At 40.5% G+C, this 15,721-nt stretch overlaps 1 protein-coding gene across 2 annotated transcripts in view; it reads right to left on the bottom strand.

Annotated features, from left to right (window-relative positions):
• The window catches only part of ALK (ALK receptor tyrosine kinase), a 290,599-nt gene that overhangs the window by 153,705 nt on the left and 121,173 nt on the right, over window positions 1–15,721 (bottom strand). Inside the window, exon 4 of one of the 2 annotated variants that reach the window (XM_052682078.1) lies at window positions 4,581–4,776. The exons of the other annotated variant lie outside the window; for it this stretch is intronic. Coding sequence (XP_052538038.1) covers window positions 4,581–4,776 — 196 coding nt within the window. The remainder of the gene's footprint in view (window positions 1–4,580; window positions 4,777–15,721) is intronic. 2 annotated transcript variants of the gene reach the window in all.

The raw sequence follows: 15,721 nt of genomic DNA, 5'->3' as shown, positions 1-15,721 counted from the left end.
GAATGAAGGTCGTGCTCAGTCCCTAAAGCTCCGTCTGTGCCATTCCATCATGGTCACTCCCTTTTCTTGCTCCAGAGCAAGGACTCTCCCACAGAATGCTCTCTCTGAACTGATCCCTCGTAGGTGTCCCACAGGCTGCAGCTCTTTAAGAACTGCTCCAACATGGGTCTGTACTACGAGGCCCATGTAACTCTCTAGCCCACCTCAACTCAATTCAAAAGGTTAACATTCCAACAAGTGTAACATCTTGGTATTCCTAATCAGAAAGCTGATCTGAGGATCTTCACTCTCTCCATTTTTCAGGGAGGCCTAGATTACCTTCATGGGAACAGTATCAAGATCTGTGTGTGATCTAGTATTTGGGGCAAAAACATGCTTATGGAATTAGTAATAATTTTCCATAATGAAAGACCAAATTGAAGTTATGTCATCATCTGCTATGTGCTTACTAAGAAGTTCTGTTTGATGTACAGTATGTAATATAATTGCTTCTTTCAGTTTACCACTAAGAGTACAGTAGAGATGTAAAATAACAATGGTAATTAAAACGTATGATGCTATTTTTGTAACCTGCCCAGCTCTAGCTTATCTGAAATAAACAGGTCAAAATAAATAAAAATCACTCCTGTGCTACAAACTCTGACCTTGTTGAAAAGATTTCTTCTGTGTTTTCACCACTCCATTAAGTACATTTACAATCGCAGTAACTTCATAATTATAGATACATAATTACAGATTTAACAGATGGGAAAAATAATTAACAGGTGAAATGAGATCAGTGGCCACAGCGACAGCCTGACAAGCACCAAGGAGCTCCTGGTCAACATTGAAATTGCTATATTAACTCTGCTTTCCTAAATAACCAATATGATACGTACACACACCTTCTGTCTCCTCAACTACAGTAAGACAAAAATGCAATCCATTAAATAGCAACAAGAAATGAATGTGGGAGCAGGAAAATAGCAAAAGAGCATACCTGCATCTAGTGACACTTGGGATAAATCAGAAAGTGCTGTGCTCCATGGCAGAAACTATAACAACTTTTTTGCCATTAGAAAGAATTGATAGCACTGAATGGATTCTCTCCCTCAATCATTTGCAGGCGGCTTGTGAAAGACAACAGAACTTTTAGGAAGGCAGAAGAGAGTAACCATATCAAGTCAGATCATCTAGAAACCCTACCATGCAACAAATCTAACTGAATATAGCAATACGTTGTTCCTCATAGAGCAGTCCTGCAGATTGCTTAGCAAAGGACCATCCAAAGGTAATCCAAAACCAGTAAGATTAAATTCAGAGTAAAATATATATATTTTTTATCTTTAAAGAAAAATAAAAATAAAAAAGCTACATTATTCTGCTGATCTGATAAACAGAGATAATTATCTTTTGAGTGGTAATGATTGTTACAAATATTATGCAGAGAAGTTATTATTCTATTTGGCAAAGTTTCTGTATAATACAAACCAAGAATCCCCTTGCCAGACTCTGGTATTCCATCAGTCAGGAAACATTTGCAGTTATCACTTCTGGCATACTGTTCCTGGTGTCTGCTCCATCTGCCTTATCTTACTGCTACGTAACATGTCTTAAATTACCCAGTTTTCTTCCTATATGCAGAAATATACCTTTCTTTCTATATGCAGAATATATCAGAGGCAATGAAATACGTCAAGTAAGAAAATAAAGCAATTATAGACCATCTAAATAACAATTTCTGTAAGGCCTAGGCTTTACTATGGAATTATTACTTCTCTAGTCCATGGGTCCAGGCCACTTTTTTTCTAAGCTGAATGAGAACACAGGAACAAACAGAACATCACTAGCTCTGCCTTGGACTCTTAATGTATGCTGAGTATTCACCCAAATGAAAACGTGTCTTTTGCTCACAAGCACAGCATGATTGAATCCTGGTAACAAATAAATATTTGGTGCTATACTGTTGCTAATAAAATTTCATGGCTGTACACTTATTTTACTTAAAATTACTTTCACATGCTGCCAACCAAAACCTTTGCTTGGTTGCTTTCACACCAAATGAAATAGTATTACCTGGCAGCACCTACATTTTTCTCTTGTGAATGTACATGAACTGTGAACACCTCGTAAGATATTAATGCATTTAATTCAGTTTTTGGAGTTTAGAAGAGAAAAAAAAAAAAGAAGGGAAAAATGGTACTGACACCTGGTATAGTTCACGACATGAGAAAATCCACCCTGGAATTAATACACTGCACTGTTGAAGTGCATTTGTTTCAATAAAGCATTCTTTTTCTCCTATCAGCCTTATTTTGAGCAGTGGCATAGAGTCACAACTGCTGATACGGGTTACCCTGAACTGCAAATACTTTCCATCTCTTACTTGCAAAACAGTTCGTAAAGCGCATTGAAGCAGAGAAGTGTCACCTGTAAAACTCCAAGCTGTTTCCATTTATAGCACAAGATCATCACTGAGGAAACCAACTATCTTCCATTCTGAGCATTTAAAAAGTTCTGATAGAGTAGTCAAAGAATATATTACAAGATAATATGATTTTTTTTTTTGCAATTTCCAACATAAATTAAAATATTACAAGGAATACGCGCTACAGGACTGCTAGTTTATTTAAGAACTTTCTTGAATTATTATTAACTTCTGATCAGTTCTTCTTGCTTCCTACCTAAAGAAAATGTTTTTACAGAAGTGAGATTTGAATGCTTGTTTTTATCACAGACAATCAACTATTCTCACTCCAAATAGAGGGCATAGGAGCACTTACCAATTCTAGAATTAAGGTTAAGGGCAACTGGTAACAATGTTAGCCTATAATCTGTAGCTGCAGTCTGATGGGCAGATACTTAACTATCATTATGTGACCTTTACGTGAGCACAGTAGCAGAGCCTTTCTGCTTTGCTGAGCAGGAGAAGAGCTATTATTCTTGCGGTGAGGAGACAAGGGTGGAGAGGAAAAAATGAAATGGCCAGTGGCTCCACTAGCAAAGTTTTATAGCACCAGAGTACCATTGAATCAGCTGTGCAGCACGGTGATAGCCACGGGCAAATCCTATCCTACAACAATACCACTCTATGTGCCCTGAAAACGCTGCTGTGGAACAAACTGTACTTCTCTAAAGGTTTTCGACAGCAAAGCCATCAGCAAGACCACCGTCTTTAAAAGCACACTCCTTTTGCTGCGGTGACAGTCTCTGCCCGCCATCTGCAATGCGCAGCTGAATAGCCTGTATTGTCTGCAGCAGATGGCAAAGGTATGCATTTGTTATCGTAGTTAAAGTGATCTTTCTCTTCCCTTTAGGGCTCCTCACATTTGGCACTTGCCTGTGCTCCTGGTGGGCTCTGCCTGCCCGCAGATGTGAGCTGGAGTTCCTCGGTGCAGCACAGCAAAGCACTTTACACACAGCAGTACCCCTGCAAATGCCAAGGAGCAGCGCCGCTGCCAATGCAGGAGGAACTTTGCACAAAGTACGTTTATTAGCTGTGACATACAGCACAGCATTTTCAAAGAGCTAAGGAAAAAGACAGCTGCTGCAGTTTCCCTAATTACCTTTCCCCAGACGTCAACAGTAATTTACAATTTGGATGATATTGCTGGAACTAAGTACAATTTAGATCCACACACAAGCTCTCCTCCTCACTTTTATAGGCCATGTGTTATATGAAAATTACTGCTATTCAAACTGTTTCTATGACTTAGGTTATCTTCTGTCAGGTTTTTTACTGCACATTCTTCTTTTGCTACTGGAATATACAGAATTTGCTGTAGACAGTAATCAGATAATCACATCTTGTTTCAAGCACAAGCTAGCAGGATTTGCTACTCGAAACTCTCTAATTTATCACATCAAAGCTAAAAAACATTTGGGATGCTTAGTAAAAATTATGCTTAACATACATTCTATTGCAACAACAAAAAAATCTGTATACAACAAGGACAACATTAATCTCATATAAATCCAAATTCAATTCTAAATTATTCCACTACTCTGGTGTTTAAAAATATGTTATATGTTCAGCTACAGCTTCTGCTAACTAAAATCTAAAAGGATGAATATAAAGTCTGACATATTAAGACATCATCAACAATTGATCTTAATTGCACAAAGATAATAAAACATTTCAAACAGTTGTACCCTTGAAAGATGAATAGCTTTCCTCTGCTGGCAGTAGCTCTGAACTGCTTTACTCACAAGAGGTGCCATTTAAAAAAAACAAACGCAAGGTAAAACTTAAAATTCACGCAGATGCACAAAATTGCTAAGACTAATATTCTAGGCCTAACAGCACACTTGGGTAAATGAGAAGTAAAAAGAAATCAGATCAAATTATTACTTGCAAGCACTGAGAATAAAGATTATGCCAACAGAGACTCGTTACGTGGATCCAGGAGTTTACTGATGCTTTGCATAATTAAATAAGCAACACTTGTTTCTGCAGTGACTTAGACCCACACAGTATCTACTCATTGTGGTGCCCTGCTCTCCTTAATAGATGTGTAGTGAGTGTTTTGTGGCTTTATCACTACACAATTGTACGCCTCTTCTCAATCACGCAGTGAGTCAATTGAGACGATGAGACTTACCCATGTTTTTCTGGATTCTGCTCTGTCAAAATTTCACTGCTGCTTTCGTCAATAGGAAGGATCCGAACAATATATTCTCCACTCTGCTGGAAAAACTTATAAACAGCCACTTGAACTACGCATTGGTCACTGCTGCTTCTCAGCCAGGGGCTCAGGATGACAGGGCTCTCAGATGCATTAAGGAACAGGAAATAACCTAGGACAGATAAGGCAATAATAAAGCTTTAAGGAAAAAAGAAAAAGACAAAAAAAAAATATTGCAGTGCACAGATTAGTGCTTGTAATTTTTATGCCACAACTTATGCAGCATTCTCAGTCATTCTGATATTATTGTTGCCACCTACTTTGGAAAGTGTGCCCTTGAAGGGGTGTTAAACCCTTTATGATCTTCAAAGGCAAGCAACATTTCAATTCGCAGTTGTATTGTTCAAAACAAAGATGATATCTAGATTTAACTCTGGAAAGAAAAGGCATTAAAAAAAAAAAAAAAAAGCCCATAAATAATATTAGAGGGAAAAACAAGAAACAACAAAAAGAAAAATCAGTCAACCTAATTTTCCTACAGAGACTTCCAGATTTAAGCCCAGGCAAGCAACTAAAGAAGTTAATGTTTGGATTCTTGTTTTTATGTACTTATTACTGCCTGGACTTTATTCCTACCTCTGCAAATTCCCAAATGTGGTCTAGAGTCAAACACTACAGCCTTGGTCCAGTGGCATCCTGATTAGACAAGGTCAAGTATTATAACAGATCTTGGTATCTGTTCTTCTCACACAAATAAAGAACACATTTGAAAGTTCTATGTTTGCTCTTCTAAAACAGAAGAGATCAACATTCTTAAGTCACTAGAGTCAGGATAAAACCCTGACATTTTATTTCTTTAGCAATTCTTTCTAATGTATTAATTTTGTATTTTACATGAATTAGCAGTACATATCTCTCTGCACTCCAGCACTGGGGCTGTGCCCACTGCCCTGGGTGGCCTGTGCCATGCCCACTGCCTCTGGGGCAAAGCCTTTCCCTCACCCCCTGACCCTCCCCTGGCACAGCTCCATGCCATTCCCTCTCTGTATCGACCCTTCTCCATCTTTGCAGCCCTCCTTTGGATGCTCTCTAACAGCTTTATGTCCTTAACACTGTGGCACCCAGACTGCACCCAGTGCTGGAGGTGAGGCCGCACAGCGCAGAGGGGACAGCCCTTCCCTGGCCATGTTGCATCGCTGGGCCTGGTGCCCCCCAGGGGCAGTAGGTCCCTGTGGCTGCCAGGGGACACTGCTGGTTCATGTTCAACTTGCCATTGTCCACAACCCCCAGATCCCTTCCTTGGGGCTGCTGTCGCCCCCCAGTCTGTACGTGTATCCAAGGTTCCCCCAACACAGGTGCAAAACCCAACATGGCTCTTCTTAAACTTCATGTGGTTGGTGATTACCCAGTCCTCTGATTTGCCAAGATCTCTGCAAGACCCCTCTGCGCTTGAGGGAGTCAATTGGTTCTCCCAATTCAGCACTGTCAACAGACTTACTTAGGATAGTCCTTTATGGAGTCACTGATGAAAACACTGAAGAAAACTAGCACTACGTGACCAAACCAGGGACTGGCCACCAGCCTGATGTAACCCCATTTATTGCAACCCTTTGTGCATGACCCATCAGCCTGCTGCTCACCCATCGCATCATGCCTTTGTCTAGTTGTATGCTGGGCTTTGTCCAGAGGAGATTGTGAGAAACAGTACTGAAAGATTTGCTGAATCCAAAAAGATTACAACAACTGGTCACCTTGGTCAACTAGGTGGCTAGTCTTGTCTCAAAACGAGATTCAGTTCGTTAAGCAAGACTTTCTCCTTTCGAACCTGGGTTGGTTGTGACAAATAATTGCATTGCCTTTTAGGTGTTTTTCAATAACTCCCAAAATAATCTTCTCCATAATTTCAGTACCATTTGAGGCTTATCCAGTTGGACAGAAGTAATGCATTTTTTATTACACTGTTGCACATTTCAGGTAAATCAAATTACTCTCTTTTCATAGTTGACCAATTTACCAATTTTCCCACAGAGCAAGCACACTGAGGTGTGTAGTCAGGTAAATGAAAGGTCAGTCAGGTAAATGGAAGGGATCAACACTTGAAGCAAGGAAAATTGTTAAATTCCACAGATTGTATGTAGCAAGACTGGTTAGATGTTCAGAAAACAGGATTTTGCTTCCTGCATTGTCCACCAAAAAAACGTTTATTAGTACTTAAAACATACAGACCTCAAAAACCCTTTAATTTCATAGAGAGAGAAATTAAGGCCCAACAAGGCTGTAATATGACTTTTTGTAGGAGCAGCAGCTTTTTTTTTTTTTTTTTTTTTTTTTTTAAATATAAAGGCTGAATTTTCAGAGGAATCTTTTTCCATGTGGCTGAGTAGATACTGCCTAAAGCTCTGCTGAGACCCACAGTGGGTAAGAAATCCTGTGGAGCCACAAATGCACGATGCTCACCTTCACACTGGTGTGTACCAGCCATTCTCAGCTCCCATGACAGTTTGTCTCATCCTAAAAGGATCTGATTAATTGCCTTTCAGCAGGTCCCACTTCTTTCCACTGAGTTGAATCACGAGCTCAGATTTTAATCTCACTGTCACATGCCAATTTAGAAATTGGGAATTGTACTTATGCTCACAAATGTCCCCCACTTTGAAAAAATCTAATTTGGCAGTTAATCTCAGGTTGAATAGAGTAATACCAGAAAGGCTAAAAATGAAATTCAGACTCTTATCAACCACTATATTTCATCCCATACACACACTTATCATAAAGAGCATTTTTGACATGCTTGTCAAAAACAGTCTTCTTGACATTACATCACATCAATGACATATCTAAAACTAGAAAATATTTGTACTGAAAGAAACAAGCAAAAATAGATAAGGTACAGCCTTCTCAGATGTCAAGGCTTGTAAATGAAGAAGTGAAACGTATTTGCTACTTTTCTATTAATAAGATTCCTTTATATGAAATAGTAGCCTTTAATCCAGTTACTAAAGGAATGGCTTGAGGAGTTTAAACAAACTCTGTCATTGTTAGTTTTATATACACAATATTTTTGCTGGTCAGTAAAATAAAAACAGAAACCCAACCATACGTTTCACATTTCTCTCCTTTTATTGCCAACAAAATAGAATTAGAGCACTAAATCTTATGGCTTTAATTGCATCATCCACATAAGAACACTAATCCCCAACATGACAAAGATCAAAAAGACTTCTGCTGGCGGCAGAAAAGCACTAAGCACTGCAGTGATTGCTGATGATAATGTGACAGGTGTAAGAACCGTTGGCTCACCTTACCATCTTGCAACAGAAAGTTTTTTAACATAACAAAGAAACAAATAGAAAGCTCTCATTCCTTTTTCCTTTCCTTTTTTTTTTTCTTTTCTTTTTCTTTTTTTTTTTCCCTTGCAGTGAGTAAACAAACAAGTATACTCTCTCCATCCTGACCTAGGACTTGACTAGTAGCAAACATGACTAGCTGCCACAATAAATACCGTAGTTGCTAACCTCCTATGCCTTGGCTATAGAATCACAGAATCACAAGGTTGGAAATGACCTACAAGATCATCCAGTCCAACTGTCTCCTCATCACCATTGCCACCACTAGCACTAAACCATATCACACAGCACGTCATCCAGACATCTCCTGAACACTGCCAGGGATGGCGACTCCACCACCTCTCTGGGCAGCCATTCCAGTGCCTGACCACTCTCTGAGAGAAAAAGTTCTTCCTTATGTCCAACCTAAACCTCCTCTGGTACAACTTGCGGCCATTACCCCTTGTCCTGCTCGCTGCCTGGGAGAAGAGGCTCTTCACTACAGCCTCCCTGCATGAAGTTGTACAGTGCAGTGAGGTCTCCCCTGAGCCTCCTCTTCTCCACACTGAACAATCCCAGCTCCCTCAGCCGCTCCTCATAAGATTTGTGCTCCAGACCCCTCACCAGTTTCATTGCCCTTCTCTGGACACGCTCCAGGGCCTCAATGTCTTTCCTGTAGTGAGGAGCCCAAAACTGAACACAGCACTGAAGGTGCAGCCTCACCAGTGCTGAGTACAGGGGGATGATCACCTCCTGCTCCTGCTGGCCACACTATTTCTAATGCAGGCCAGGATGCCGTTGGCCCTCTTGGCCACCTGGGCACACTGCTGGCTCATGTGCAGCCGAGCATCAACCAACACCCCCAGATCCTTCTCTTCTTCACACTCATCCAGCCACTCATCCCCAAGCCTATAACGCTGCATAGGGTTGTTGTGCCCAGGACCTGACATTTGGCCTTGTTGAACCACATCTCATTCACCTCAGCCCAGCGGTCCAGCCTGTCTAAATCCCTCTGCAGGGCCTCCCTACTCTCAGGCAGATCAACACCACCTCCCAACTTGGTGTCATCTGCAAACTTACTGAGGGTGCACTCAATGCCCTCATCTAGGTCATTAATAAAGACATTAAACAAGATGGGTCCCAGTTCCGACCCCTGGGGGCACCAGTTGAAACAGGTCGTCAGCTGGACTTCACCCCATTCACCACGACCCGCTGGGCATGGCCCTGTAGCCAGTTCCTTACCCAAAGAAGTGTATACCTCTCCAGGCCACGGGCAGCCAGTTTCGCCAGAAGAAGCCTGTGAGAGACCATGTCAAACTTACAAACTTACATTTACTTACAGGGTTCACCTTGCACAATTTTGGCTTATCGCGAGGATAAGTCTACCTGCTGGTTTATATTGCTAAAAGGAATACAGTTCTGCCACAGTGGAAAGCTACCCCGCCATACTTGCACAGGATGTTAGGAATAGCCCCAAACTACCCTGCTGTGGAGCAATGCCTAGAAAATCATTCTGAAAGACGTAACTATTCAGCAGCATTGGCCACACAAACAGTACTCAGTCAGAAACGTCCTGTGGAGGCAAGTATTAAAGCCAAAACAGATTACCTTTTTATTCTCATTATTTATAAATAAATAAAGGAGAGCATAAATACAACTTTGTCTTGCTTCTGAAAGCTCAGCCATCTTGCAGGTGACGATACTGTCTGCTGTGGAACTCTTTTTGCTCTTACTGCTAACCTGATTTGTAAATCCTATGAAAGAAGTATCAGAGTAGCACCTGGTCCTGTTATTCAGAGTGTTTTCATACTTAAAATGAGAGAGACCTGCTGTGAAAACAGAACACGCAGAAGCTTTGTTACACACAAGAATCTGAAGATTTGCCCTCCCAAACTACAATTTAAGATTTACTCATTACAGAGCAGTGAGTTCCTATAGTAACCAGACCTGAAACATAACAATGTACATTAACATTAAACATATTCTTTTCCACGTAAGCAGTAGACTCAAAACAGCAATTCAGACAAACCCAACTTCACGAATTTGCTGTCTCTGAAGCATAAGCAATGTAACTGTCAGTCAATCAGCTACATACACACACGCACAACAAATTGCTGATAGAGGCCCAAATCGTATTTCATTACTGTTGACAGGACTTATGCTACTGCAATCAATGGTGTCAAACCCACAAAGGAGTAATTGCGGTGTCTGAAGTGAGAAATGATACATTTTGAACACAAATCCTCATACTCTTTCTTCTCTCAAAAGCACAATCCTTCAGTCATTGCCACTGTTTCACAGGACAGCCTTCCCTGGGATCAATACCAGCACCGTGTCCAGGACCAGATTAGAAACACTACTTCAAAAGAATTAAAGAAACATACAGAAATCAATTCCCCATCCATACAGAAAGAGAGAAGAATATTCTGTTTCAGAACAACTATCTGGCAAAATCAGGAGGTATGCGCCCACCTGTTTATTAATTTCCTATTTCCCTCTGGTGGGAGAGAATCTAGGTGGCAAACTCTACCTGACACTACCACTTGGACCCTTAAGACTGAAAGATTCCAACTATGATTTCCTTGCACTTATTTTCCTTTATTAGCTCTAATAAGGCTCTTGGGATCTTACTTGGCGAATAGCTAGAAAAACCACAGTAGCTTCAAACCTCTGCTGCTATTTTGATGCACAAGGATATAACCTGAGCTGCAAGGTCTCTTCATGGCTCACATTGTCAGTGACATGTTGTACTGCTCATGAGAATGAGTAGCTAAACACAGAAAACTACAGTACAAAAATCAAGCTCTTCCCTCTCCGCTTCGTCCCAACTAATCAACATGGATGTGTTGAAGGGACATGTATTTGACAGTATATGGCACAGCATGGACCTTTCAATTGCTAAAATCAGGACTCTGAATGGTCTATTCATTTTCAGAAAGATATTCACCAGTGAGTCATTTCAGGAGCCTTCTGTTACAGGTTTTAAATTGGACTCTGGCTGCACAGCGCAGTGCTGATATTAAAGAGATGCAGTTAAAATAATCACGTTGTAACGAGATATACAGCCACAGACACAGACACTTAGCACTTCCTGGGTCATGAGCTCATTCATAACAATCATGCAGAACCACGTGGTTGCAGTGGGGACAGCATTCAGTCCTTTTCAACAAACACATCTGTATTTGCGTTATATGACATAAACCCTACTGGCTGGTATGGCTTTGCAGTGTTTCAGAAACCGTCAGTTTAAACTGCAAATACTTTACACTCCACACTCTCCCTAAACACTCACAAACTACATGAGAAACTCACCACAGTACTCAGCTACAAATAATATTTTCCCTAAATTTTCATAGCTGATGTCATAATGTGAGCTTTCCTCATCCTGCCATTTGTGTTTGATGTCTCTGGCAGTTTGCTCTCATTTCAGATAAACACAAATGAAAACATATTTACACTTAAGCAGGGGCATTTATTGCAGTGGACATAAAAAGACTATAATAAGGCAAGTTAATATAGCTTACATGAAAAATTGCTGTTGGTCTTTTGAAAGCTTGTTTATAACATTTTAACGTTCATGACAAAAAGAGGAAGGATGGATCATTGGCTTAGAAGCAAGATGTTTCAAAGATGAAGAGCAGATAGCTACTCAAAAGAGGGCCATCAATAGGCCCTTGGAATTGGTGAACTTACCATTCTGTTGCTAACTCCAACAAAAGCTAGCTATTGCCTAAATAGCTCTGAATGCATCCTGCTATCTGCCTCTATCCTAAAGCCTTCCTTGACAAATTTTAGGGCAAATGCAGCACAGAGCCAGGACAGTGTCTTTTGCTGAACAACCCCATGATACTAAGTGAGGTCAGTTAGCTCATTCATATCATTTGCTTATTCTGAAGCAGCTGTTTAGCAAGGATGGCTGAAGACCAAAAAGACAGCAGCTTGAGAAGCTACAGAGGAAGATAAGGATTTCCAGGGAAGTATTCACTGCAGAAAAATGGCAACCAGCTCTTCTGGGGCAGACACAGAGGCACCTGTCCAGCTTGCATTCGAGGTCTAGGACTTCATATGTGAGATGTCCATGTATACCAGACACCACGCATGCAAATACAATCCTAAAGAAATTACATCAAATGAGGAAATGGGACATAAAAATCAATTACAAAAGTGGCATGCATTAGAATTCATGAAGTGGCAAGTTCATAGTACTTGAAAATAGTATTTCTAACATATTCAAGCTAATAATACACAGTGGACATGCTGATACCTGATACAAATTAAAGTGTCCCCATTAAAGTGTTGTGTTTAATTTGTTAACCCAAATTAAAGTGTTTAAGGAGATGTCTTCTCAGAGATCATACTTTTATAAGTTTAACGTATCTTCTGGAAAAACGGGGCTCAGAACAACGTGAGGCTAACTTAATCTGATTACAGTTATAAAGTAGAAGTTTAACAGCCCTTTGCAAAACTGATAGAGTGTTATTCTGAACATAAACTCCATCTTCGTACTAAAAGGATTTTATCACCTTTCACATACAAGTTCAATACCCTACCAGATTAAATTAGAGCTGTAAAAACTATTAACAGGCAACGTCTGTCAGGGACTATACAGTAGAAAAATAAATGAATCAAGTTTTATGTTCTTTGGAGATGCTGACTGGAAAGAGCATTTCCACTGGTATCACAAAACATCCCACAGAGCTGGTCTTCAGATTCCTTATTTACCATCAACTTCCAAATTAACTATTTCAGTAGAACTGTCATAGCAGAAGTTTGGCATTTGGTAAAAGCAACTGAAAATAGCACGTGGAGGAAATCGGTCTCAGAAAAGAAACATGCAAGTCAAAGGTCTTTAAAATCATCTCCTGGTCAGGTACTTTTAATTCCCTAAATATAAATAGGAAGGGCTAAGAACTGATAAAGGAAAATAAAGACCAATTTTGTTCTCATAGCAAACCACCAGGCAAGTTTAATTTCTCTTAAAGTCAAAGACTTCACTCATATAAAACCATGCCCCTCAAATAACGAATATTTGCTATGATCCTTGGAAACCACAGCAGTGCTATAGAAACATAACTTGAAGTTTTAGAAGAGGAGTCTTTCCTTTTTCTCACAACTCCAGTACCAGGAATATTCCCTACTAATCTACCTATTCTGTTAGAGTAAGTCTGAAGTCTTACACACAGAGGCTGCAGCCTCAAGCAGTGACCTTCTTGCAGCTCTTCTGATGCTTACTGTTGCTTCCCTAGAACATAGCACGTGAGCTGGAGTCCAGAGGAAAACCATTAGGCTCAGAAAAAGACTATGTTATTATTATTAATCAGTTTAAGTTCTGATAACCTCTAGTATGCCCATATAAAAAGCTGAATTCCATCATTCTACTTATTTTATTGTTTTCTATCTGAAGTCTGTTCTTTCTCACCAAAAATTTTATGTCTAGTTTTTCAAATGGAAAACAACAAGTAAATGCTCCAGGTATTGTGTACTGTAATGGGAGCTAGAAGCAGATGCTGTTACATCCCATTTCCTAAATGACTCAGTGTTTGCTCCTAGCTGAAAAGCATTGAACCAAAGAAAGTAGTTAATTAAAAACTTGAAATTCAATGCTGAGATTAAAATATTTCCTAGAGAATGGCAAAAGCGTTTAAATATTTCAGCCTTGCACTGGTGATTAACCAACACGCATCTTCTCATCTATTGTTGACAAAAGTAAACAGCAAGTTATTTTTGAGATCTCTGTTCTGAGACTAGAAGATGGGAGAATTTTCCGTCATTGTGAGCAAGACAGACATACCTAAAGGGAAAGCCAAGATGACACTGGTTCTGTCAATAAAAACAGGCAGAATGTCTTTTCAATACTTTCCAGTGTGCACAGTTGCTGAAGGGAAGGTGAGAAAGGATGCTGAATGCTATTCCTCTAGTTACCACTTTGCTTGAGTGTGCTTATTTGATTACATTCAGGAGGCTAAAAGCTTAAAAATTAAGAAGCCTGGCAATAATCTCATGCACAAGAATAGAAACATGCCTGGAACAGAACAGGTACTGCAATAACTCACTGTTCAGTAACATCAGAAACAACATTAAACAAGGAACAAGTTTTGAGAGTTATTCCCCTGAAAAACTAGAAGAACACAGGAAAAGGGGCATAGTTGGTATAGTTCTTTTTGCTTTTCCTTCTGTGCCAGGATTAAGCTTATCATATAAAGGCTACCGCAATGTCAGTGTTAAGTAAGCAAGGGTCATATCTCAGATGCTCAGAGAATTATTACCTTGGTCCAAAGATAATATAAGAAACATAAATCTCCAGAAGGTAGTGTATTTTAATGTCTCATACAGTTTAATCTGTCCTTGTCAGTCTCTCCTCTACATACTTATGTGTATCTTCATGCCCACAATCCTTAGAGATAATTAGATACTTGTAGGCTGTCGCCAGCTCACCTCCCAGCTGCTTCTTTTCATCCTAAATAAGACCAGCCCCCCAGGCCTCTCCATAAGGGCTGTGTGCTCTGGACCCATAAGCACACTTGCAGTCCCCACTGCATCCTAGCCAATTTCTCCATATTCTCTCTGGCCTAGGAATGAGAACCAAGGCTGGACACAGTAACGTAGCTGCAGCTTTATCACCAAGCAGGTCTGGATGATAACTTCAATCAGTATTTGCTGCCTTCCTTGCACCATTGCCTAGTGGGCTGCTTACTCTATTGGTGATGGGTTGGGTCCTCTCTTCATGTCCTCTTCAGCAGGATCACTTATACCACCGCTTCTCAGCCCAGGATGATGCACCAGCAGGTCTTGTCCCAGGGGCAGAGCTTCTCACTTCTCCCTGTGGCTCCATGAGGCTCCTGATAGCCTAGTCCTCCAGTTTACCAAGATCTCTCTGGAGCAAAGCTCCCTCGTTCAGTGCACCAGCCAAACGGAGCACCATTTACAAATCTACTCAGAGTCATACAACTTACATGAAGATACTGAGCACTACCAGCCCCAGTACTGACCCCTGGGGTCAACTCTGCTCAGTTCCAGCTACCACTGGGCATGAAGCCATCGAGCACTGTTAGCCTGAGACAAACAGTCTCACTGCTGCTCAGACCTCCTCAGCTCCCAAGTGAGATTGCTGGGGAAGATGGTGCCCAAAGCCAGACCTAAAGTCAAGGTGATGCACATCCCCTGCCCCTATCTTGCTCTACCAGCCAGTCATTTGACATATTCACTTGTTGGGGAATGGAATCCAAGAAGACATACTGCATGCTCTTTTCAAGGAAAATACAAATTGACCTATAGGTCTCCCTTCTTGCCCTTCTTAGAAATGTACACGGTATTTTTTTGGTTGCCATGGACCTCCCTCAACTACAGTGATTTCTTATAAATGTTAGATACCAATTTCAGTTTACTTTCACAGCATCCTTGGGTGTTACTGTCCTAGGAATCTAAGTACATCCAGCTCCTCTAAGTAGTTCCTAGCATGGTGCTTTTCTTGTGTTGGCTACCCCTTTTCTGAAGCCATCCTGTTACACACCAAGATGTGGCAGCAGACTTGGCCTGTAAATACAAAAGAAAGGCACTGAGTATTGTGACCTTTCCAGTATCATCTGTCACCAAGTCATGTTGTCAACTCCTACAAATGCTTTAATGTATGTCAAGACTAATAGGTGATTTTTATACATATTTTTTACAGGGTCTCATTGAAGGGCATTGAGATGGGTAGCACCTAAGAAGCTTTGTACACCTGAGCCCAAAAGAGCTGGCTGCTATAAATTGTCAGACAAAGAAACAAAGAGGAGCTTCAATTATTGTCAA

The sequence above is a fragment of the Tympanuchus pallidicinctus genome, unplaced genomic scaffold (assembly GCF_026119805.1).
Source record: "Tympanuchus pallidicinctus isolate F22 unplaced genomic scaffold, pur_lepc_1.0 scaffold1, whole genome shotgun sequence".
In the NCBI taxonomy this organism is placed as follows: Eukaryota; Metazoa; Chordata; class Aves; order Galliformes; family Phasianidae; genus Tympanuchus; species Tympanuchus pallidicinctus.
The sequence above is the reverse complement of the archived record's forward strand: the minus strand, read 5'-3'. Positions and strand labels throughout refer to the sequence as shown.